The sequence below is a fragment of the Choloepus didactylus genome, chromosome 6 (assembly GCF_015220235.1).
Source record: "Choloepus didactylus isolate mChoDid1 chromosome 6, mChoDid1.pri, whole genome shotgun sequence".
NCBI classification, from domain to species: Eukaryota; Metazoa; Chordata; class Mammalia; order Pilosa; family Megalonychidae; genus Choloepus; species Choloepus didactylus.
The window spans coordinates 87149660-87173136 of record NC_051312.1 but is presented as its reverse complement, the minus strand read 5'-3'; the positions used below and the strand labels follow the sequence as shown (position 1 = coordinate 87173136).

General features: G+C 55.5%; 2 protein-coding genes and 1 long non-coding RNA gene across 10 annotated transcripts in view; 1 reads left to right on the top strand and 2 right to left on the bottom strand.

Annotated features, from left to right (window-relative positions):
• The window catches only part of ARHGEF17 (Rho guanine nucleotide exchange factor 17), a 64941-nt gene extending 59303 nt beyond the window's left edge, over positions 1-5638 (bottom strand). Inside the window, 3 exon segments of the mRNA XM_037840553.1 lie at positions 2060-4911; positions 4914-5091; positions 5093-5638. Of these exon segments, the coding sequence (XP_037696481.1) occupies positions 2060-4911; positions 4914-5091; positions 5093-5221 (3159 nt within the window). The 5' untranslated portion in view covers positions 5222-5638.
• A 137-nt stretch (positions 5639-5775) lies between these two features.
• On the top strand, positions 5776-19609 carry LOC119537934. Of its 3 annotated transcripts, XR_005217485.1 has the most exons (6): positions 5776-6016; positions 6339-6491; positions 6777-7752; positions 10511-10552; positions 14508-14592; positions 19468-19609. It is a non-coding gene; the product is annotated as an uncharacterized LOC119537934 (long non-coding RNA). The 3 variants fall into 3 exon arrangements; XR_005217483.1 differs by having other exon boundaries at positions 6339-7752; XR_005217484.1 differs by lacking the exon at positions 10511-10552 and having other exon boundaries at positions 6339-7752.
• The window catches only part of P2RY6 (pyrimidinergic receptor P2Y6), a 29320-nt gene continuing 18215 nt past the window's right edge, over positions 12373-23477 (bottom strand). For 2 of the 6 annotated variants that reach the window (XM_037840554.1, XM_037840556.1), the window contains exons 2-3: positions 14368-14444; positions 12373-13681 (exon numbers count right to left, since the gene is read on the bottom strand). In XM_037840554.1, coding sequence (XP_037696482.1) covers positions 12670-13681; positions 14368-14402 — 1047 coding nt within the window. In that variant the 5' untranslated portion in view covers positions 14403-14444 and the 3' untranslated portion in view covers positions 12373-12669. Of the gene's footprint in view, positions 13682-14367; positions 14445-17678; positions 17817-21431; positions 21675-23477 lie in introns of those variants that run through there. The other 4 variants (XM_037840555.1, XM_037840558.1, XM_037840557.1 and 1 more) reach the window with 4 other exon arrangements.

The following is a 23477-nucleotide window of genomic DNA, read 5'->3' as shown; positions in this document are numbered from 1 at the left end:
GCTCTGTGCACTGAGCCTTACGTCAGAAATCCAGTAGTGTGGTGAGGGGGCAGGGGGTGGAAAGCCTTGCCCTGGCCACTGAGATACATTTGAGGCAGAAGAGCTTGGTTTTGTTTTCCCCTTTCTCCTTCCCCCAGGGAGGGAATGATCACATCACCCACTCGCCACAGAGAGACTGTTACACCCATTTTATAGCAGGGGAAAGTGAGGCATAGAGCAGGGACATGACTGACCCTTGGTCACACAGGGTTCTGGAGTCACAGTGCTTTTCTGATGACAGACTCTCCCCTAAGGGGCAAAAGGGAACCTCAAGCTGGGCGGGCTGGAATGGGCAAAGGCTTGGAGGCAGGAGAAAGGCTCACTCAGAACAGGGAGAAGCCTGTGTTTATTCACTGGGGGTGGGGGGTGGGTGGTAGTTAGATTCTCTTTAGGTGGGAGGACGGGCGGGGGAGAACGTGAAAGGGCAGGCAGGAGCCTGATCCTGCAGAATCTCCCACCCCCTCTCTGGGCCTCAATGCCTTCTCTTAGGAGCACCCCCCACAGCATCCCTGCCTTTGTCTCCCCGAGTCCACTGGTTTCCGCCTGCCCTCTCCCCTAGTTAAACCTCAGGGTTCCCAGGGGAGATATTAATATGGGAAAGGAAGCTGGAAAGGGGCCCTTAACAGGAGCTGCCCCTGCTCTCATCCTCCCCTCCTCCTTCCCCACCCCCATCTTCCACAGACAGAACTGGCACCGGAGTTTAGAGACACAGAGCTGCCCAAAAGGGTCTCAGAAGGACAGACAGAACCAAAAGTCCCTCCCCCTTTCCCCATCCCCCACCTAGCCAACTCCCTCTGTGGCCTCCGTGGGAGACACCAGAGCCAGGACTAGGGGGAAGTAGAGAAACAAAGAGAGAGTGAGTTCAAAAGGGCCGTGAGAGCACTGAGATGGGGGAGTGACCAAATTAGTCCAGGGTTTAGGGTTTCCAGCCTCCTCACACAGGCGGAGGACACAGTGGAGTGCAGGCAGCAGCTGAAACAACCCCAGGCCATCCCCAGGCTCTGCCCAGAAACCAGAGCCTAGAATCTAGCCTCAAATCCAGATCCCAGGACTGCCTAGAACCTGTCTGAACCCACAGCCAACCCCAGAAAACAGAAGTGGTGGCCTCAGGGAGAACAAGCCCCCAGGGCCTAGGCCCTGGCAGAGAAGTGGGGAGCATCTCAGTTACCAGGAATGGGGCTGGTGAATGGCAGCAGGCTGAGCATGGGGGACCAGGGCCCCTCGTCCACAGCGCAGCCCTGCCTCTGGGGCCCAGAACCACTCCCAACCCGTTCTCCAAAGGCCCCTCAGCCTCTAGAAGGCCCCTAACTAATCGGAAGAGGCTCGGGAGTCCCCAAGGGTGTCCCAACTCAAACCCACTCTCCCTAAATCTGCAGAGTACCAGTTGGCTGCAAATGAAGGCACTATGCTGTCCACAAACCCCCGATTTTAGTGTTGGAGAGGTTGAATCATGGAGAAAGGCCAGGCCTCCTCACTGTCACACAGCAAGTCAAGCACAGAGCTGGGGTTAGACCCCTGCACTGCCTCCACCATTCGACAAACCTTCTCAGCTCCCCCAGGCCTGGGAACAGACACCCGTTGGGACCTGCCACAGGAAAACCAATGAGGAAGGGTAAACCCATGTCAATGGGGTCTTGGGGAATAGGGCAGCAAAGCTTGGAGAAAGGACTCAGTCTCCCTGGTCCCATCGCCCTCACAAATCCTTCCAATTTACAACAAAGAACCAGGTAGGACTCTAAAACCAGTTCCTGAGAAACCTCTAAAGGACTAGATAAGAATCCTTTGTAACTATCACCCAGAACACCTTGGGGCAGACAAGAATCTCTGACATTAGCACCAGCAGAAGCCTGAAGCCACAGAGGCCGGAGGGCTAGGAACCCTGTGCCATTAACACTCTTAAAACTGCCTGGGTGCTTTCCGGAATCTTCTCAATGAGCACACTCAAAGAGCTCCTGCCCAAGTCAGTGCCCACAGGCCTCCCTTAGTCCCCCTCCCCCAAGGCCCCCCATAAAGGACTCACCACCTGTGGCTTGCTGCAGCACTTGCTGGCTGGGGCAGCTTCGGGGGGCTTGGCCTCTGCAGAGGGTGGTGCAGTCGGAGCCAAGCAGGGCATGTCCACAGGCACTGGGGCAGGGACCTCACCCGAGTGGAGGGTAAGCATGTATTGCTTGGTGACGTCCTCAAGCGATGGCACCTGTAATGTGGGGTGGGCTCGGGCAGGGAAGCCCACGGGCTCTGGCACAGCCACAGGGGGGCCGATGGAAGTTGGCGGCTCAGGCACCACGATAGGCGTGAAGGTGGCTGGCACACTGGCATGGCGAACATGTTTGGAGGAGGGCCGGGCCCGAGACAGGCCAGTCTGGTCCTGAGTGACCTCCTCTCTCTGCAGCTCCTGGTGACTGCTCCGGGCTGGGCGTTTCTTAGAGCCGCGGCGGAGGAGCCGTGGGGACAGAACACTGGCTAGCTTGGGGTCCAGGTGGAAGTCACGGTGAGAGGCGGAGGCGCTTGGCAGGGCCTCAGGTAGGACTCTCTCAGACTGTGTCCGGCCCCTGGCAAGACTGGGCTCCTCTGGCTCTGCCTGTGGTTCTACAAGGATGGGCTCACTGCTGGACGGAGGCAGCAGGGGCTCAACCTCTCGGATAGGCTCTCCTCCAGGGCCCTCAAATCCAGGCCCAGCCAGCTCCCCACGGCGGCTGGGATCACTCAGAGATTTCTTCTTGGGGGCTTTGCTGGCAGCCCTGTCATCTACCATGCACCCCAATGCACCAGGCCCCTGCACGATGCTCTGAATAACCTCCTGGTATCCTTTGCTCTCTTCACTACCCACAGACCAGTCACTGTGGCTGCCTGTCAGGCCCTCATCCACAGGTGGGATCCCTGGAAGTCCAGTCTTGGAGCTCAATGAGCCCAAGAGGTTGCTGTCCACAGAGAACCCAGACTGCTCCTCAGAGGTGGCAGGCCGGTGGCGCTGTGGAATGGGGTCACTCAGAGACCTGTAGGCCTCACTCGCCTCACCATTGCTCAGTTCAGTACCCCCAGGGCCTGTAGGGGGGACTTTGCGTCGCCGGCGGAGGGTACCTGGTGTGGAAGGGGTTTCTGGGGACACGATGGCCCACCTGCCCAGACTATCCTCAGCCCCAGAGCTATGGTGGTTGGTCTGGGCTGAGGGTGAGGAAAGTGGTCGCCACACTGCTGCAGGACCCAGGCTGCAGAAGGCTGGGACGGGAGGCTCAGGGTCCGCCCCAATGCCCTCATCAGTCAGGCTGGATTCAGGGCCTGAAAGCTCCTCCTGGGACCTCTGTCCCTGGGGCATGTTCCCTGCCCAGTCAGGGCTCCCAGGGGAGGCATCACTTCCATCGTCCTGCTGGGCACCCATACGCTGGATCTTCTCAAAAACCTGACGGGCCTCCTGCACATACTGATCCTGGACGATGAGGGGCAGTGGATCCTCCTCGGTGTCAGGGCCTGCCAGGAGGAGCTCGGAGGAGCTGGGCTTCAGGGCACCAGTGCGGGGCAGGCGGCGGGCCACTGGCTTTTCAGAGCAGGTAAACGACTTTGCCCTCCGCAGGGTGGCTGTCAAATCCTTGAGTGTGGGGCGGGTGCTGGGTGATGCTGGGGCTGGGGTGGGCACGGGCCCGAGTTGCCCCCTGGGGCTACCAGCTGGTGGTGAGTCTCTGCCATCCAGGGGACTGCTCTCAGGGTCCCCCGGAAGCCGGCCAGGTTTGTGGACCCTCAGCTCCGAAAGGTCAGAGCGCAGGAAATTAAGCAGGGTCAGGGTCTCTGAGGCAATATCTGGGTTGGACAGGGATTTCCGCTGTCGGCTCTTGTCCAGCTCCACTCCTCCATCCCTCAGTGCCCTCGTGGGGCCCACAGATCCCTTGGAGCGGGTTCGAGCTTGGGGCCGCAGGAGGAGCCCTTCTCCAGTTCCCAAGCTGGGGGAACGGTACACACCCCAGCTCCCAGAACCCCGGCTAGACCACAGATCCTCATCCTTGAGTGTCTCTGTGCTGGAATAACGGCTGCTGCCACGGGAGCCCGCGGGGCTGGCCAGGTAAGTGGGAAAGCTCACCTTGGCCACTCGGAAAGCTCCCCCGACAGTGTCTGACAAGGGTCGCAGCCCCTCCTGGGAACTTGGGACTCTGGGCAGTGAGCCAGTACCCCACTCCCGGGGTTCCTCCTCTCTACAGGCTCTTGGAGTTGTTGGGGATTCAGAAATCCTGGCTTCTCCTGCAGAGCTCATACTGCCTAGACTTAACCCATCACTGTCCAGCCTGCAGTCCCGGCCCAAGAGTGAGTTTCTAGGTCTGGGCCCCAGTCTCCCTCCCCAGCGGCGGCCGCCCTCACCGTCTTGGTCCTCCTCACTGCCCGAGGAGTGGCCGCCGTTGTAGGCTGGACTCCGCGCCCCGAGCGGCGGCGGCGGGCCCTCCTCTTCCTCGTCGCTGGAGCTGGCAGCCCGGTTGAGGCTGACAGGATAGGAGGAGGCGATGGAGGAGGAGGAGGAGCAGGAGGCCCGGGCCCCGGCCTGCGGTTGGGAGAAGCTATGCCAAGAATGTAAACCATCCGCCGGACGCTGCGCCCGCTCCTGTTGCTGCCGCCGCCTCCTCCCCTCGGCCCCCGGCCCCGGCAGCGGCCGCGCGGAACGCAGGCCCGCCAGGGGGAAGCACGTCCGAGGAGGCGGCGTTGGTGGCTGCCGGGGATCCCGTGCCGGTGGCTCCCACGCGGCACCGTCGGGGCTGGTCGTTCCCAGGGCTTCCGAGTCGGCGCTGAGCCGCCGGGAGCCAGGACCGCCGAAGAGCTTACGCATCTCGGTGACGCTGGGCCAGGCCCCGCGCGCGGCGCCCTCGGCCGCTTCTTCCGTCGTCCCCGGGGAGAGCCCCCGTCCCGGGCCCCTGCGAGGTCGTTGTCGAGATGAGGCGAGTCGAAGCGCCGGGAAAGCTGGCGCACGACGGGGAGAGGTGCGGGCGAGAGAGGGGCTGAGGCGGAGGCGGCAGGGGCCCCCGACGCCAGCTGGACAGAGCGGGAGGGAGGGGGGCCGGACGCCGGCTGCGCCGGCACGAGGCGCGGCGCGCAGCCCGGGGGTGTCCGTGGGCCTCCTCCCTCGGCCCGGGCTCCGCCTCCAGTGCTCCAGCAGCTTGAAAGAGACGCTGCGATACAGCGGGGGCCGTGGCGCCCCGTTCGCCATGGTGGCAGCACTCTCGGGGGGGCTGGCCTCGGGGAGCCGCGGCCAACCCCCCCTGCACCCCTACCCCAAAGGAGCGCAGCGGTCGCGGTTGGAAGACCTGGGTCCCCGGACCCGAAGCGCGCGGGGATTTGGGGGAGGCGGCGCAGAGACCCGAGCAGAGGTTTATCCGCTGCGGCTCAAGTTTCTGCGGCCGCGGGAGGCAGGGGCCCCATCCCGCGCGGCCCCTCCCGCCTTAGTGCCGAACCCCCAGCTCTGCCTCCGCCTTGGCCGGCGCGACCCGGAGCATCGCGGCCTGTCCGGGTTCGGCGGGATCTTAGCACTTGGTTCTTCAATTCTGCGCCCGCCGTCCTGCCCTCGCGCTCCCGCTCCGGCTCCCGCTCCGGCTCCCACTCCCTCCCCTTTGACTGCTTGCTCCTCGCTCCCTTTTGTTGCAAATAAACTTTGTGGCAGGGGAAAGGGGGTGGGGGCGGGGCCTCGCGCCGAAAAGAAGGGGTGGGCTCCGGGTGCGCACGAGGCTTGGAACTGGGAAGAGGGGGAAAGCGGGGAGGGGCCGAATGAGAAGCGAAACTGCAGAAGCAGTTTCAGACCCAAGCGACCCTCCAAATAAGCCCCTGGAGAGCCCAGAGGACTGAGCTGACCCCAGGGACTCTTCGGACACCGAAGCTCTGAGCTTTATCAGCTTCGCGGACACACGACTAAGGCGGCGCAGCTACTTGCGCGCAGAAACACCTATGCCCGAGGAGCACCAACATGGCAACCTCGGACACACAAAGTCTCGTACACACCGACACTCAGGTACACACAGAAACACTCCCACAGGGAATGGGGCGGGACTCCGCGCCGGGGGAGTCGAGGGCGCCGCGGATACACCCAAGTGCTCCCAGCCCCGCCTCTGTACCTCTCCCAGGCCACGCCCCCTCACCCACCCCCTCAGCGGCTACTCCTGCTGTAACCAACTCCCTCCCTGTCCCCACGCCCAACCATTCAGCCCCGCTCTTGCCACGCCCCCATCCGCCTCCCTGCGCAGACCATACCCCCCCCAACCCGCCCCCGGCTGCTCCAGAAGCCCCACCCCTCGTGGCCACGCCCCACCAGTCCTTTCTTTTCACGTTGCCAGGCCCAAGCCCCGCCTTGCCCCCCTCCAGCCATCTGGGCGGCTCCGCTCCCCGATGCTCCGCCCTGCGCCCGGTCCCCTCCTTCCACTGAGCTCCGGGGAACGCGACTCTTGCGCCCTCTATCGGCGCTACTAGGCTAACCTCCGGATCCCTGGGTAGGTAAAGCCGCGCCACCACCAAAAACCCGGAGTGCTGGGAAGACTTCCTTTCTTTTCCGCTCGTTTCCTAGTCCATTCAGGGGCTGTGTCAAAGTGCACTGCCCTTCCTAAGGCCTAACATACAAAAGGTGCTTGCACGGAAACGCCCTCTCCTCCCCCACTGCCAAACCGACACTGCCACCTGGGGCTCTACTGCTTCCCACTGATCCAACCCTTGAGTTCTGCCGTTCTGCCCCAGTCTGGCGGGTCTCTCGTTGTTCATGGTACTTTCCCCACCTCCAGGCCTTTGCTCAAGCCGTTCATCTGCCTCTGCCAGATCCCGTTCATTCTCCTGGGCTCAGACCAGCTGCTCTACATCGAAATGAATGAATGAAAATTTACTGAGTGCCTATGATGTGTGGTTAATATAATTTCAGTTACTTTATTTAATCTTTGAAGCACCCTTGGAGATAAATGTTATTGCCTCTTCTCTATGGATCATGAAGAAGTGACTGACCTGCGTTAAAGTCAGAACAGTGTAGCTCCTGCTGTGACTCAAATCCAAATCTCAGGGGCCTCAAATACTGTCCTCCCTCCAGACAGCCTTCTTTTTCCTGGGATCCCTGATGAAGAAGGGGTTCTCCCTCCTTTGAGTTCCCAGCAGCCTCCTCCTCCTGGTGCGACTTGTGCTCCCTGAGCCCTGCCCTAGGCCCTTTCAGTCTTGGTCAAGCCTGCCCCCTTGCTCCTCCAACCCTCACTGAGCAGCAAGGCCACAGGGAAGGACATTGTTGGGTCAGTAGCCTATCTTTACCCAGCGGGCCCCATTCTTCCCAGTCCCAGACAAGAGGATTATGGCTGGGCTGGACAAGACTAGGAGGTCCTGGAGCCAGGAGGCCTTGGTCCAGATAAGAGGGGCAGGGGGTGTGAGTAGAGCAAGATGGTGGACACTCAGGGGTTGCTGGCTACCAAATAAGAAAGGGAGGACTCGGGCAGGATGCCAGAACTTTCTTGCTGCTCACCTGTCCTCCCGGATGAGGAGCTCACACTTTACCCTTTGGGTAGCCTGTTGGTGTGTGGGAAATTTCTGTAGGAAGAAAGCCTTTTATCTTCCAGTGAGTCACCCCTGAAGGGGTCCTTGGGGCACACCTCTCCTTCTCACAGGGAAATTGAGGAGCAAAGAAGAGAGCTCTGCCTGGCCTACTGCCTCTCTGCCTGTGCCTGGCTATGATCTTGGGTAAATCTCTGCACTTCCCTTGGCCTCAGCTACCTTATCTGAAAGGTGAGAGGTGGGTCTGGGATTCCCTAAGGGGCCCCTTTCTGACTCTGACATTTGAAATCAGATTCTTGTCTCCTCTAGTCTTTTCTTTCCATTCTTTTGGGGAAATTTTTGGTGTGTTTGGGGGTGGGGGTCACTGCCCTCTCCACTTAATGATGGCCCCTACCAAACTCTTTCACATCCTGTCATATTTTAGGACAGAGGTCCTTATTCCCATATCACAGATGGGCAAAGTGACGCTGGAGAGGAGCAGAGACTCAGGTCACAGTTCCCAACATCCCGCTGCTTGACCTCTGCCCAGTGAGAGAGTACATTGGCTCCCCAGGGTCCTCCCACCCTCAGCCCCTTAAGATCCAGGATGAGTTAAAGTCACCTTCCAAGAATAGAGGCCCTCTGAAGACTCTCTGGGAGGGGGGTGGGCACACTGGACTCCAGGGGGAGAGAGGAACACTGTGTAGGGGGGTCTGGAGTTGGGCCCCACTGATGTGCCAGGTGACCCTGAGCAGCTCACCCCCTTTCCTTTGGGCCTCACACTCCTCATCTATGAAAGGGGAATGAAAACAATAACACAGTGAGCCAGGGATGTAGAATCCCTTGGAGAAATAAAGATGGGAAGGTTGTGATGGCCGCAGTGATGGTGAATGATGGGCTTCAAGTATTTAAGAGGCAGAAAAATGAGGAATGAGGAGACCCCAAGAGGACAAATCTGGTTTCTGACCCCATTCCAAAGCCAAATAGAAATGATCTGATATTGTCCCTTTCCTGATATATTTAGACTTCACGTGCACAGAATTGGATTATTTCTAATTTTTTATTCATGACACAATCTCAGCAGTTATGTAACTGGCCCCCAGCTTTAAAAAAAAAAAAAAGGAAAAACCTTGGACCTTTACAATAACCTGTATCTCATTATGTGGTCCCTGCACCACTATTCTCCTGCTGCCCCCACCCAAGATAACATCATTTCGAATCCTGTGTTCAACAGTCCCTTCCTTTCCTTTGATATAGTTTTATTGCGTCTTATGTATTCCTTCAAAACATTTATTTTCCTTTTAGTTTTAAATTTTGTTAAGAAGGACATCTTGATGCATATAATTTGGGGGGGTACTTTTTTTTATTTTTTTACTTAGCATTATACTGCTACAATTCATCCGTATTGTTACACAGCAGTATGGGTCATTTTGGCCATGTGTAATTTCCCAGTGTGTGAATATAGCATAGTGTATTCACTCACTCTCCCATTTCCAGGTGTACTTGGGCACAGGGCATGCAACCATTCAATGTTAGGAGACAATGTCAAGTTGGGATCAAATATCTCATCTGTTTCTGTGAAGTGCTTGCTTGTGCCTTTTGCCCATCTGGTACAGTTTTTTTGTTTTTTGTTTGTTTACATTATGCAAATTCTACCCTAACTTTTCCATCCTCAATACCCCTGGCAGTTTAGGGAGGGCTTGTAGAATTATCACTCTTTTACAGGTAAGGAAACAGGCTCAGAGAGGTGAAGGAACTTGCTTAGAGTCAGAGACAGTAACAGCCCATCTGCCCTGAGCTAATGCTTTCTGAGGTCCTCAGACCTCAGCTGAGGAACCCCTACCCCTTGAGCTGGGCCAGGGGTCTCCCCAGGGAGCCCTTCCCAGACCCCAGACCCTCTAGATATTCTTCTGAGACCTAGGTATGTATGTGCTTATTTCATTATTGCCTGTTTCTTCTGCCCTGAAGGCAGGGACTCATTGCCCAGCATACAAGGCGCCTGGCATACATTAAGTGCTCACTAAATGTTGCTTATTGAATGAACTGTCTGTTTTCTTGTCTGCAATGTCCCATCCCCCTGTCCCCCACTGGATTCTACCTGAGGGCAGGTTTTAGGTCTGAGCTCCCTCTGTGAACCCAGCTCCCTCTCATAGGGGCACAGAGAAGGTTTGTTGAACAAATGCATAAGGGAGGGAGGGAGGAAGGAAGGGAGGGAGAGGAAGGAGCCACAGCCATTGCTGGGACAGATCGCATGCCCCTGGGATTTACCTGTTTGGAATGGAAGTCACCTTGCACCCACCCCAGCTTCCCAACTCCCCATCTCCTCCATTCTTGCCCCTTCCTCGTGGCTCTCTGCTCTCAACCGCTAACAGCCAACACTCATGGGTCTGCTGTCCTGGAAAAGCTTTCCCTGGGCCTAGCCTCTCTTGGAACCTTCCTCTCACTTCTTCCTCACCAACTGCCTCCACTTATTCCCCTCCAGCCCCTGCCTCACCCACCCAACTCCACTGCCCCATCATTGCCCCCATTGTTCAGAGACCCCCTGGCTCCTCCCTCCCACCTCTCTGGCTGCTCCTTCTCCTTTGTGGGCCCCTCCTCCTCCCAAGCCCCCTAATGTTGGGGTTCCTCAGGACTCTATCCAGGCCCTTCTTTCTTCTCACTCTCTCCCTCAAGGAGCCCATCCACTCCTCAGCCTCAAGCCACTCTAGGCTGACCACTCCCAGCCTCTGCACCTTTTCAGAAAGCTTTGCTGGTTGTCTACAAACTGTGTTGACCTCTTCCTCACCCCTACCAGCTCTTTATCCCCAGCCTGGACCCTGTCCCCCACCCTGTTCCTCGCAAAGGGAAGCTGGGATTGCAATATACCTGTGGCCACAATTTCCACCCCTGGAAAAGTGACTAAAGGGTCACAGCTCCCAGTAGGTTGCTAGGAGAGTCAGCTGCGACTGTCTTTTGCAGAGATCCTCTGTCTTTTGTTCTCCCTCTCCCCCACCTCCCACCCCCACCACAGGCACTTGGAGAGTCTGCTCTCAGGCTCAAGACAAGATACAAGGTGAGTGATACCTATATTGCTTGGTGCAGGATTGCATCTTATGGGGAATAAAAACCAGCCTCTGTCTTCTGACATCCCCAGGCTTCTGTCTTGCTGCGGTCAAAAGAATCCAAGTACCTCCTGCCCAAATTGTTGGCCTCTGCAGCAAGGGCATGTTGGATCACTTCCCAAGGCGGGTGCTCTGGTTTTCCCACTTCTTCAGCCAACTGCAAGCACACCTCTGGCATTACCATGGAGTTTAACTCCTTGACAGCCCTTCCATGACTGCCCTTGTTGCCCAACAGCCTTGAAGATTTAGGTGGAACTAAAAAAAAATATTGAATGAGACTGTCCTTCCCCTCCCTGCTCTGTCCTCTGCCCCCCAGCTACCAAGAAGGAAAGAAGGAAGGCTCTCTTTGTTACAGACCAGTTCTGCCTGATGTACAAGCCAAAGGCAGGTTAGATGGTTTTACATGAGAAAAGCTAAAATCTGAGAGGAGGGACTAAGGACCATAGGAGAAGTGAGACAGGGGCGGGGAGTGTGTGGGAAAAAAAAGAGCAGAGAGGATGAGAGCTGCAGAGGAGCCACCAAACGGTGAGGTGCCGGAGAAGATTCCCATGGGTGTAGCGTGGTGTAGTTCCCCTCTGCTGCCTCCTCGAGGGGCCTCCAGTAAAGACCCCTTTGCAAGGATGCCTTGACATTTGTGATGGCCAGAATATCATGGCCTCAAGGAAATCTTTTGGATATCCACAGTGGGAAATAATGGACCTGAGAGGCCTAGGGTAGAACACAGCAGGAACAATCTGTCACGAGACCCTGTCTCAAGCTCCCAGCCATGAGACCTCCATGTAACAGCTTCCTGGTGGCCCTGAGGGTGGCCCTGAGGGTGGCCCTGGGTCTCCTCAAGCTGTTGACTTCTCCTTTTGAAATGAAGCTCACTTGGGGAGCCTGCTGGAGGAAGCCCTAGGCACCAATGATACCTGAACCTGAAAGAGCCACTTTTGAAGGGGTGGGTGAAGGAGAGGTGGGCATCTGGGGCTACTCTGGCATTTGACGCTCTGGCCCCAGCTTCTTTTCCAAACCCCACCCCCACCCCAACCCTCCAGGCTTAATTGAAACTTGCTGTTGCTTTATAGCCGCACTCATTTCACCTCTGGGTTTTGTACACACAGTGCTTCCACCAGAAGTGGTCTCCCTATCTCTGCCTATAGAACTCCTCCCCAGCTCAAGCAGCACCTCTTCCAAGAAGCCCTCCCTGATACCTCCCACTGCTGAGCTCCCACAGCCTGGAGCATCTGGCCCACCCTCAGCCCCTGTCTGGAGGGTGGCAGTGGGACAGCTCTTGTTTTCTTAGTTTGCCCACATATGACATTACACACTCTCCATCCCAGCCCTCTGCCTGTCTCTCCAAGGCAGGACCCAGAACAAAACTGACCCAGACTGCTCTAAGATGCTCTCCACTTCTATTTGCGGAGCTCCCTCTCAGCCTTCAACATCTGTTTCAAATGGCCCCTTTCAGAGAGTTCTTCCTGACTCTTTGGGCTCGGTTGGGGCATCCTCTGGACCGCCTCCCACCCCCAGCCATGCTTTCCTCTGCCACAGTCCTGATATCACTGTGTCGATGATGACGACGGTGCCTCCAGCAGTGGGGAGCCTGTATGGAGCAGGGCGAGGGCAGGTCTTCCAGGGACTCCAGAACCAACTGAAGCCTGTGCACAAGGTGTCAGTAAAGGTTTGCGGGTGAATGGAACATCATCCTCCCCCACCCCCTTAAGAGCTTATATTCATACCTCAAAACCCAGGTCAAATCCCCCTCCCACAAGCTGCCACCCCCTTCCCCCACCTACATCTTCCTTCTCCTTCTTCCTCGGTGACTTTACAACATATAGCATAACTCCTGATTTAATGCACATCACTCCTAGACCTGTCCACCTCTGTGCCTACAGGGCCTGGCCCAGAGATAGAGCCCAATAGACAGGTGGTGAGATTCGGGGGTCTGTGAGGGACCTCACTCTGTGACTGGCTGAGCTGAGCTCTGAATCTCTGCATGGTTTATCGCTTGTGGAGCTTCTGGTGCCCCGGCCACAATGGTGGACATAATAGCTGCCCAGGCCATGGGTATCTTGTTCCCAAGGGGTCAGTGACCCTGCCGCTGCCACTTGGCTGTGAGTTTCTGTAGTAGATCGTGTGACTGCCGGCGGAACTTCTTCTGGGTGAAGTAGAAGAGAATGGGATCTAGCACGCTGTTGGCGCTGGCAAAGGGTCGAGTGCCCTTGTAGACAGCAGCAAAGGCCTCCATCACAGAGCAGGTGACACCGGGAGCAGAGCGCACCGCCAGGTAGGCTGTCTTGGTGATGTGGAAAGGCAGGAAGCTGATGGCAAAGACAGCGGCCACCACCATAGCCATGCGGGCTGCCTTGCCATGCCGCTCGCGGGCCACAGGCCCTACCGGGTCGTCCTGGCGGCACAGGCGGTGGGCCAAGCAGCAGTAGCAGACCAGTAGGGCGACAAAGGGCAACAGGAAGCCGATGAACGTGAGGGCCATGCCGTAAGGCATGTAGTGGGTGGCCAGGGCGGGCGAGCTCAGGTCGTAACAGACGGTGCGGTTACGTTGGATGCCTGTGGAGGCAAAGATGGCTGTGGGCAGGCACTGCGCTGTCACGACCAGCCACACGGCCCCACACACTAGCCAGGCGGTCCGGCGGCCCCCGCGCTTGTGCCAGGAGGCCAGAGGGTGGCAGATGCCCAGGTAGCGCTGGAAGCTGATGCAGGTGAGGAAGAGGATGCTGCCATGCAGGTTGGCGTAGAAGAGGAAGCGCACCAGGCGGCAGGCGAGGTCACCGAAGGGCCAGTGGTCACCACGGGCATAGTTGTAGATGAGCAAGGGCAGGGAGCAGGCATAGAGCAGGTCAGCCAGGGCCAGGTTCAGGGTGTACACGGCTGTGCGGGTCAAGGCCCGACGGGATGTGCAAATCTGAGCAATGACGCAGGCGTTCAGTGGCAGGCCAGCCGCCAGCACCACCGAGTACACAGGTGGCAACAGCAGCCGCTTGAAGTTCTCACGGTAGACGCAGGAGGTGGTGGTCAGTGAGCCTGTGCCATTGCCCCACTCCATGGCTGCCCAACGGGGCTTCCTACATCCAGAGATGCTGGGGAAACAACACACAACATATCAGTGACCATGCTCACTGACCACCCAGTAGGTCCCTGCCTTTCTCTGGACCTTGACCTCTCCATCTGAACAATGAGGCCTCCAACTTTGTCTATCTCTGCTACTTTCCACCCACACAGAAGCCCCATACAGGCCTCACTTTAAGGAAACCTGGCATACAATAAAGCTTGAACTTGGGAGAAATCCAATTTTGTTTCTTTCTTTCGAGAGTATCCATTCCCTGCCAGACTTCCTGGTGAACTCCTATTCATCCTTCAAAACCCTAGTCAAATGTCTCCTTCTCTATTAGCGGAGTTGATGGACTTGGATTTGAATCCCAACTCTGCTACTCTAGCTATGTGACTTTAGGTGCACGATATGTCTTCTCTGAGCCTCAGTTTTCCCATCTGAAAAAATAAATGGGGAATGACACACCCATGTATCAGGGCTGTATGAGGACTAGAATCACTAAACAAGCCCATGGCAGGGCTTCCCATGGCCTCCCTGAGGTTTGGAGATTGTGGTCATGGTGGGCCTACCTGTCTCTCCCCACAGACCAGGAATGCACTCAGGAGACGGGTGAGGTCTGGTGCCTCTCTGTGTCTGGGACCCCAGCCCAGGGTCAAGGGCAGAGAATGCCCTAGTGACTCTCAGTTACCTGACATGAACAGAATGTCCACCCACCATGTGCTGACCAACCTCCTCATTTTGGACTCCATCTTCTAAAGCCATGGTCTTTCTTTTGGGTGCAGTCTTCTAATCTGTAAAATGGGAGAAAGAGGTGATCCAAGAGTTCCCTAATGCCTCTTTCCACTTGACTTGAGGTACAAAGATGCATCTGGCAAAGCCACTGAAGCAACAGTGCCCCCTGATGACCAGAGCGAAAATCACTTCCCTGAAGACAAATGGGTAAGGGACCAACCAAGTCAACCCCTTAGTTCACAGAAAGGGAAATTGAGGCACAGTGAGGGGCAGTGACTGCTCAATCTTACTCAGTGAGTTAGAAGCAATCACCTGACTCAGAGGAGGCATCCCATGGACACAAGCCCAGCTTCAGAGCTAGACAGGCCTGAGTTTGAATCCTGGCTCCCCCACTTCCATGGCATATGACTCGGGGCATGTCATTTGCCTTCTCTGGGCCTGTGTCCTCATCAGTAATGTAGCCATGGGTCTGACATGCAGTAGGTGCCCAATAAATGCCATGTTACTGTACCCTACACCTTGCTCCTCCACTCATCTGCTCAGGCTGGGTTTGGGAGGAGCTGGCAGCACAAATGGCTTAAGGGGTTCCCTGACAGGCAAAGCACGAGTCCTGAATACTTACTTCCTATCTGGCATCTTCATGTTTCTGGTGTCTAGTGAAAATTTAAAACCTAAATCCAATGGGCTTCAAAGGCAAAACCTTTGAGATAGTGAGTCTAGTCCTCCCCTCTCCCTATTTTACAAGTGGGAAAAATTGGGACCCAGAAAAAATATGTAGCCCCACACATGCACTCAGAGGGTGGTAGAGGTTGAGACTGAGTGCATGGGCTCTGGCCCAGCTGCCCGGGTTCAAATCCCTGCTCTGCCACATGTGTTCTGTGTGGCCTTAATCTCTGTGCCTCAGTTTCCCCATCTGTAAAGTGGGTTAATATAGTACCTGCCTCAAGGTTGTTGTGAGGATCAGTGCCTGGCACAGGGCAAGTGTTAGCTGTTCTTAATGTGAATACACTTTGTCATTAGGAATCTGCTAAGTAAAGTTAGGGATTTTAAAAAGTTCTATTAGAGCAAAATATAGCTCCCCCGCTAATTCCTTTCAACTTAAAATTTGATTTTGATGAAAATATTTTTATGCAATTTTATTGAGATATATTCACATACCATACAATCATCCAAAGTGTGCATTCATCACCACAATCAATTTTTTGAACATTTTCATACTCCAAAGAATAAAACTAAAAATAAGACTAAAAATTTAAAAAAAAAAGTAAAAAAGAACACCCAAAACATCTCATACTCCTTTTTCCCCCCTATTATCCATTTACTTTTTGTCCCCCTTTTTTCTACTCATCAGTCCATACACTGGATAAAGGGAATGTGAGCCACAAGGTTTTCACAATCACACAGTCACACTGTATAAGCTATATAGTTATGCAATGGTCTTCAAGAACCAAGGATACTGGATTGCAGTTCAACAGTTTCAGGTATTTCCCTCCAGTTTTTTTAGTACACTAAAAAACTAAAAATGGATATCTATATAGCGCATCAAGAATATCCTTCATAATGACCTCTGGACTCCATGTGAGATCTTTCAGCCACTGAAACTTAATTTTGTTTAATTTCTCTTCCCGCTTTTGGTCAGGAAGGCTTTTGATGAAAATATTTTACCCAAATTCTGGCCAACTGCAACATGATGATGTTTGGATTCTCCACTTTGCACCCCATGCCCCACACCTCCTGGTTTTTAGTCATTAAAGCTCCTTTGTGGGGTTTTAGCCCATGTGCTCGGATGCTGCATGCCCAGCTGAGATGGGCAAGCACAAGGGAGAAGCCTGAGTGGTCTTCCCTGTGTAGCCAGGAAGCCAAGATTAGTACAGGAAAGAGAGTTTGTTTTTTCATCTATTCATTCATTTGTCCAGGCCATTTTTCATTCATGCCTTCATTCTCCTGTTTTCACATTCCAGGCATTTATTGAGCACTCACTGCCTGCTGGATGCATGAAGGCCCAGATGTAGAAGTAGACAGACAGACATAGACATAGACATGGATGTAGACATAGATGTAGACATAGACATACACATGCTGGTCTGAGGGGGGAGAGCAGTGTAAGCCAGAGGGTGGAGGGGACTTTTCAGGGGAGGCTGAAGGTCAGAGCAGGACCTGGTGGTTAAGGGGGATTTCCACGGGTGGAGATAGGCTCCAGGACACTCAGGTGGGGAGGACAGTGGAGTGGGCAGAGCCTGAGAGGAGACCAGCCTCCTAGGGCACAGGGTCAACGTAAGGAGTACAGGGAGGGTAGAAAGAAGGGTGCTGTGCCCCAAAACCCTCCTTCAGGAGGCCTATCATCCTCAGATCCCACCACCCTAGACAGTCCTCTGACTGAGGTTATTTTCTGCCCCTCCCAATCCCTGGTGATTGGGCTCTCCTGGGACCCCCTCCCCTTCCTTTTAGAATGAGGCAGGGGCTAGATGAGGGGCTCCAGGGAGCACTCACGCTCTCCAGGCAAACCTTCAGGGCCCTGCCAGAAAAGGCAGGCTTGGCTGTTGCCCAACTCCCTGTCCACTCTCTCATTCTGAGGACCTGGAAGACAAGCTGTCCTCTCGGTTCCTTGCAGGGCTTACCTGGCCCCCTTCTCCTAGCAGCAGCTGATATCGGCCCCCGCGAGCTTGAATGTCTGTCACCCACCCTTGGGTCCTAAACCGTGGATTAGTTCAGATGCCAGCTCAGACCCCAGTCTCTTCCTAGCCTCCAACCTCCAGTCCAGCTTCTCTGTCCATGGTGGGGGGCTCTGGCACATCAGTCTGACTGCATTTTTCCCCGTATTCATTCCTCTACCCTGGGGGGAAGAGCCCAAACCCCTCTCCTGACTTCCAAGTCCCCTGCCGAGTCACTCAGTCTCATCTGAAGTACCCCAGACCCAGCTCCACCAATCCCTCCTTCCTGCCCCTCCCTCTCCACTCACGCTGTTCCCAGACACTGAGACAGCCACACCGCCATTCACCGCCGGAGACCCAGACTCCCTCTCCTGCCTCCCGTCTTTGCTTTTCCCTTCATGCAGAGTGCCATCCAGCTCGGCACCATTTGTCAAAACCCTCACCATCCTTCAAGCCCCAGATCCACTGTTGCTTCTTCCTCTTCTGATCCCCCAGCTGGGTGGAGCCCCTTCCTCTGGGTTCCCCAACTCTGTGGAACCCCTCTAGGTGAGTGCTGGACTCAGTTCCTTGTGTCCAGTCTGTGCATCACACCCCCACAGCCCCGTACTCTGGCCCACAGCCCCCAGATGTGCTGACATTCACCTGCAGCCTCCCGTCTCCACAGTGTCCCGGTGGCCCCAAGTTCGCCGGGGCAAGAGGAAACCAGACTAGAGGCTCCACACTCTCCTTCCCTCGGCCCAGACTGCAATACCTTCCACGGGGCTGGCGGCTTCCTCTGTTTCCTGGCTGAGCTGGCTCTGACTGAAATAGCCTCTGCGGGGGCTGCCACCTCCCTGTCACCCCAAGTGTCAAGGTCTGTCGGAAACTGGGCCTGAAGGAGCAAAGAGGCGGAGGGAAGGCCTCCTTCCCGGAATCCTCCCCCACCCCAAAAAGGGGTGGAGGATGAGGGGATGAAGAGAGAGGTGAGGGAGGTCTGCTGGTCAAAGGCCAGTGCCACAGACCCAGTAGATCCTTCTCTCCCTCAGTCCAGTCTGTCATCTCATCTGCCAAAGAGGCAGGCGAGCTATTAAAAAGTGCTCAGCTCCTTTAGCTGTAGCACCCACAGAGCCACTGGCATCCACTCATCTTCCCAGTCACTGACTCCTCCATCCATCCCTCCTTTCTTCATTCACTCCATCGCTCATTCACTGATGCATTCATCTACCCATCCCTCTACGTAGCAACTCACTTATGCACTTCCTTATTCAGCCCCCCTCTACCTTCTTCCTTTCCTCCTTTCCCTTTCTCCACAAACATTTATTGAGCATCCACTCTATGCTACCAGAGCCTTCCACATTCCCTCATTTAGCAGTCACTGCCCATTTCCACATGATAGGCCCAGAGCTCACAGGGAGTGACAGGCATGGGTTATGGGGACAGAGAAGTCACCTGGCTGACATGCTCCCTGCCTGTGCCGAGCTCTCCCCAGACCCTTCCTCACCATCAGACCAGAGCTTGGACCTATTGAGACAATTTTCCTTGTCCTGAGAAGGCCAGACCCAGAGATGAGGGCAGCAATCAGGGAGGGTGGCCTGGAGGAGGTGGGCTTTGATTTGGAGCAGCTGAGGCAACTGTGGTTCAGGAGGAGGATCAGGGTGGTGCAGGGATCAAACACTGCCCTGGGCATTTGAGGCCCAGGTTCTCATCCTGCCTTTGCTCCTACTCACTATACGACTGGACAACCTCCTCCCCTCACAGAGCCTCCTCTGTAGAATGCAGTAATATTCACCACCAGCATGTCGTGAGGGTGAATTGCCACGGAGGGGTGAGGAGCCTCTGTACCCTCTAAGGTGCTGTGTAGACTCCTAGAACCCAAAAGCACCAGTTGAAGATGTCCTTAAGAGTTCTGACCTCACCCTCAAGCCCCTTTTTCAGGCATGGGGACTGCGGAACTAAGTAGGGGCCAAAGTTTGTACCAAATTGAGAGAATTCAGAATATGAGCCATTTTGTAAACACTTGTTCAGTTGTGTATAGGTTGAGCACCTCCTGCATATTCAGGCCTGAGCTAAGAGGTCACTTGTGCCAGCTGAAAGCAAGGATGTCCTGCTCTGATTTTGCCACCCAGGGGCCCAAGAAGGCAAGGTGGCCCAGCTTTCAGCCCAGCAGCCAGTCCTTTGCTGGGTCCCCAAGACGACCTCTCATGGCCACCCCCACCAGCAAGGGCACTGTCTGCCCCAGGAATGGGAGCAGCTCCAAGGGCTTCCCAGGGCTTAAGACGGGCACCTCGGTGTTCTCAGTTTCTGCCACCTGCACCCATCCACAAGGCTGTCCCTACCAGGCCTCACCCAGATTACCCAGACATGCAGATCTGGAAACCCCTAGGCCCATTGGGGTGGCTTGGAGTTACGTACCTCAGGAAAACATGTTCTTAAACGTAATCCATTGTAACAGAACCTTTGGATGTGGTTACTTCAGTTCAAGTATGGCCAACTGAATCACCTTATAGGGAAGGCCACAGAGAGAAAAGCAACGGGGAGCAGAGAAAAGCCAGAAGTCAAACGGAACCCAGAGAAGAAAGGAGCAGACATCACCATGTACGTTGCCACATGACAGAATAGCCAAGGAACCCCAAGGATGGCTGGCCTGGCCAGAAGATACCAACCCCAGGAAGAAGCAAACCCTCTAGTCTCTGAAACCATAAGCAAATAAATTCCTGTTGTTAAGCCAATCCATGGTATGGTATTTGTTTCAGCAGCTAGGAAACTAAAACACACATCCTTTGTCCAGTCAAGGATACTCAGTCCAGCCAGGGAAGGCTCATCAGGTCCCATTTCACAGATGAAGAAAGAGACTGAGGCCAGTTGCCCCTTCCCAGGGGGTCAGGGGCCTTCTTCTGGACCCCTGGCCTGGCACCTCAGTAGTCACCAAATGCCTATTACCCATCCTTAGTTCTCTGTCTTAACAAAGCTTGGACTTTGGGGCTCTCAGGACCCCAGAACCACAGTATGATGGGGCTTAGGATTTCAAAGAATCCCAGGATGACTGAATCAGGGCACACAGGGTCCCAGCTTTGCTCGTAGCTCTGGCTAAGCCCAGGGGAGGAGGAGGGAGTAAGGCCCACAAGGGAGAGCTCAGGTCTTAGGGGTCGTGGGGGTGCCTGGGAGGGAATGATCTGGAAGGGCTCCTGGAAGAGGCACGTCTACTGCTGGGTCTTGAGGGGCCAAAGGGGCTTAGACACATACAAAGAGCAAAGAAGGAATCCCAGGCAGGGTGCACACGGTGAGCAAAGGAAGGGGGGGATTGGAAAACTAGCCTGGCCTGAGTGAGAAATGAAGAACAAATATTGTAGCCTGGGCATGGGATGAGTTGTGCAAAGAAGGGGCCAGATGGGGGCTCGAGGGGGGCTGGCCTGTCATCAGACCTCCAAGGCAGAGCCCAGGTGCCACTGCAGTGCCCCCAAGCCTGCCAAGGCTGCCTGGGCCCAGCCCCAGCCTTCCCCATGGGGTTTTCCAGCCTCTGGGCCAGTGCAATTGCTGTTCTCTCCCTGGGATGCTTTCCCCCACCTTCCACTACTTCCCACCTATCCCTCCATCTGTAAAATGAGAACGATTATTGGTAACTACCACATGAGGCCATCATAAGAATTAAACAAGACCATGTATGTGAGGCTCCCTGGTACACAGTAGGTACCCAATAAGCAGTTGTTGATTGAATGAATCATTTCCAGGCCCAGCCCAATGTCCGGCACTTTGGGATCCCTCAGCCTACTATGGTCGCCATTAATTTCTGGACCCTCAGCTCAAGGTGTCATTTCCCAAGTGCCTGTTCCATGACAGATCCTTTATCTGCAGTTCTGGGGAGTAGAGATTATTCTCTCCATTTTATGGATAAAGAAACCAAGACTCAGGAAGGATCAGCGAGCTCCCCAAGCTGTTCCAGCCAGGTGTACTTCAACATGATCTTTCAGACTCTAAAGGCCCCTTTTCCATTGTTCCCTCCAAAGTCCATGCTTAGATGCTGAAATGAGGAGATTCCCAGGGTAGTTGTGCCTTCCCTGCACTGAGGGCCTGTGGCCATGAGATGGTGCCAGCGGACAGCGGGAACGGCCAGCCCTGCACCTTCAGATGGTTGCCCTGGGTGAGGGCTGGGCCGTAGGTCTGTACAAGGCAGGGGCCTCTCCTCTGGGGTGGGTGCTGACCTCAAGTTTGGGTTCCCACCCTTAGTTCCTCCTACCCCACTCCCCCAGCCTTTCTCCTACTTATCATCAAGACTCAGATAAGACCATCTTCCCAGATTGCCTCCCCAGATAAGCTCAAACCCTCGTTCTCAGGGGACACTGGCAGAGGTGACAGTGCTGAGGCTCGCCCATCTGGGGCAGAGGTCCCGGGAGTGTCGCCCAGACACCAGGCACCCACCTCCCCTCTCCACTCCTGACACCATCGGCAGAAGCACTGACATCCTTCACCCCAGAGATGAGTCTTCCTTCACCAGTTCCTCCAGTCAGATGACACCGCACCGGGTCAGTTTAAGCCTGCAGCAGGAGCAAGAGAGAACTGACAAAGCGTGACGCTCCGTGGGCTGCTTGGCTTCCACGGTCTCAGGAAGCTCTACCCCTATAGATGGTTCCACAGCTCCCCTCCCCCAAGGCTCTCATATCTAGAAGGGATGAGGGGGCCTGACGGCCGGGGCAGAGCTGGACGCCTGAGTCACCGCCAGCCACCCTGCCAAGGCAGGAACCAGCCCAGACCAGGCTGGACGTGGGAAGAGGCCTCCCAAACTTGGCCCGACTACCTGCTGGGAAACAAGGCCTGGAAAGCCCCTTGCCTGGCCCCTGGCCCATGAGCCGAGCAGCAAGGGTACAGGGTGACAGGGGTCAAGACACAGCTTCCTTCCCTTGCCGAGTCAGACAGGCTGGGATCCACCAGCTTGCCATGGGACCTTGGAGTCTGGGCTTCCACCTGGTAAACAGGGCAAGTCATGGTGCCTCTGTGCTCTGGTTACCAACCCAGCCCTGACCCAGGACAGCATCTGGCCCGAGGCCAGGCTCCTGATGCCAGTGCCTCCCTGGCACCACAGGACAGTGGGCAGCAGGCAGAGCTTACTGCTCCTGGAGCAGTTTCCATCCCACCTGTGCCGTCAGACTGGCCTCAAAGGCTGGCAGGCCTGACGGGTGCAGGGAAACTGACTTCTCTTCTCTTTTTCCACTTCCCCTTCTCACCTCCTGCTCCACAAGATCTAAAGCTGGAAACGAAACAGACATTTTGAGTGCAAGGAAGAGGAAGCTGTTGCTTTGGGGAATTTGGGGGCCAAGACGGCTTCCTTTGGCATCTCTCCAGCATCTATAGGCTGAGCAAAGAGGGAACTTGAATCTCCCAAACTCCTGGTATATGCCCCAGCTGCCCATCAGTGAGATCTCAGAATCCCCATCATAGCCTGAACTATGCAGCAGGCACTCTGCAAAACGCTTTACATGTAGCATCTCATTTACTCTTTGCAGTTATTATCCCTACTTTACAGATGAGGAAACTGAGGCTTTGAAAACTTAACAAGAGGTTCTCTCTTGGAAATATGAACAAAGAGGTTCTCCATGGTTGGAGACCATGGTGGCCCTGGTGGGCACAAGGCTGAGATGTCCTTGGGGCTGAGGAACAGTGGGGAGACAGAGCCCAGAAGCCCAGAAAGCATCAGCAGTGGGGCAGCCCCTGACAGCAAAGGGAGTCCATAGTGCCTGGCTTTCCATGTCCAAGCCTGTGGGATCACACCTCCAACCCAGGGCTCCAGGAGACCCCCAGGGCCTTCCAATAAACCTTCTTTCCCTGGGAGCTAATCTGAGGGGGTCTCTGGTCCTTGCCTGGAACCCCTGGCTATCCCATTTGTTTATCTCCCTAAGGCAGCCACAGAGGTACGCCCGCAGATCTTCCTTCAAGAAAGAAACTGCTCTTCAGCTGCATGGAGTGAGCTGCTGACAGCCTCAGTTAGCACCTGCAGGCCCCATCCCTCCTCTCCAGGCTCCAGGCTGCTGGGGAGGAGATGGCCCAGGTCCAGTGGTCCAGCCTGCCCTGCAGGCATCCATTGGTCTCTTCTTCTGTAGTTTTCTTCCCACCCAGCTCCCAGACCCTCCCTCTCATGATGACAGCCCTGCCCCCCATTTTTCCTTTGGGGGGATTCCCTCCTTCCCCTCCCATAGTTTTGAGGCTCTAGGAGAGTCGGGCATGTGACCTAGGCCTGCCAATGAGAGAAGAGTGGGACTTTAGGCCCTGTGATGAGCTCAGGGTGGATGGGTGACCTTTGTTGGGTGCCTTGGAGTCAATTCTGGGGTTTTTGCTGGGACGCTGGGAAGGAGAAAGGCTTTCCACCAGGTTTGGAAAGCTGGTGGGTAGGAAGTAAGGCAGGAGTTTCTGGACCTAGTTGAACTATGTGCCAGGTGCTGTCTGTCCTAGGCACTGGAGATGCCACCACAA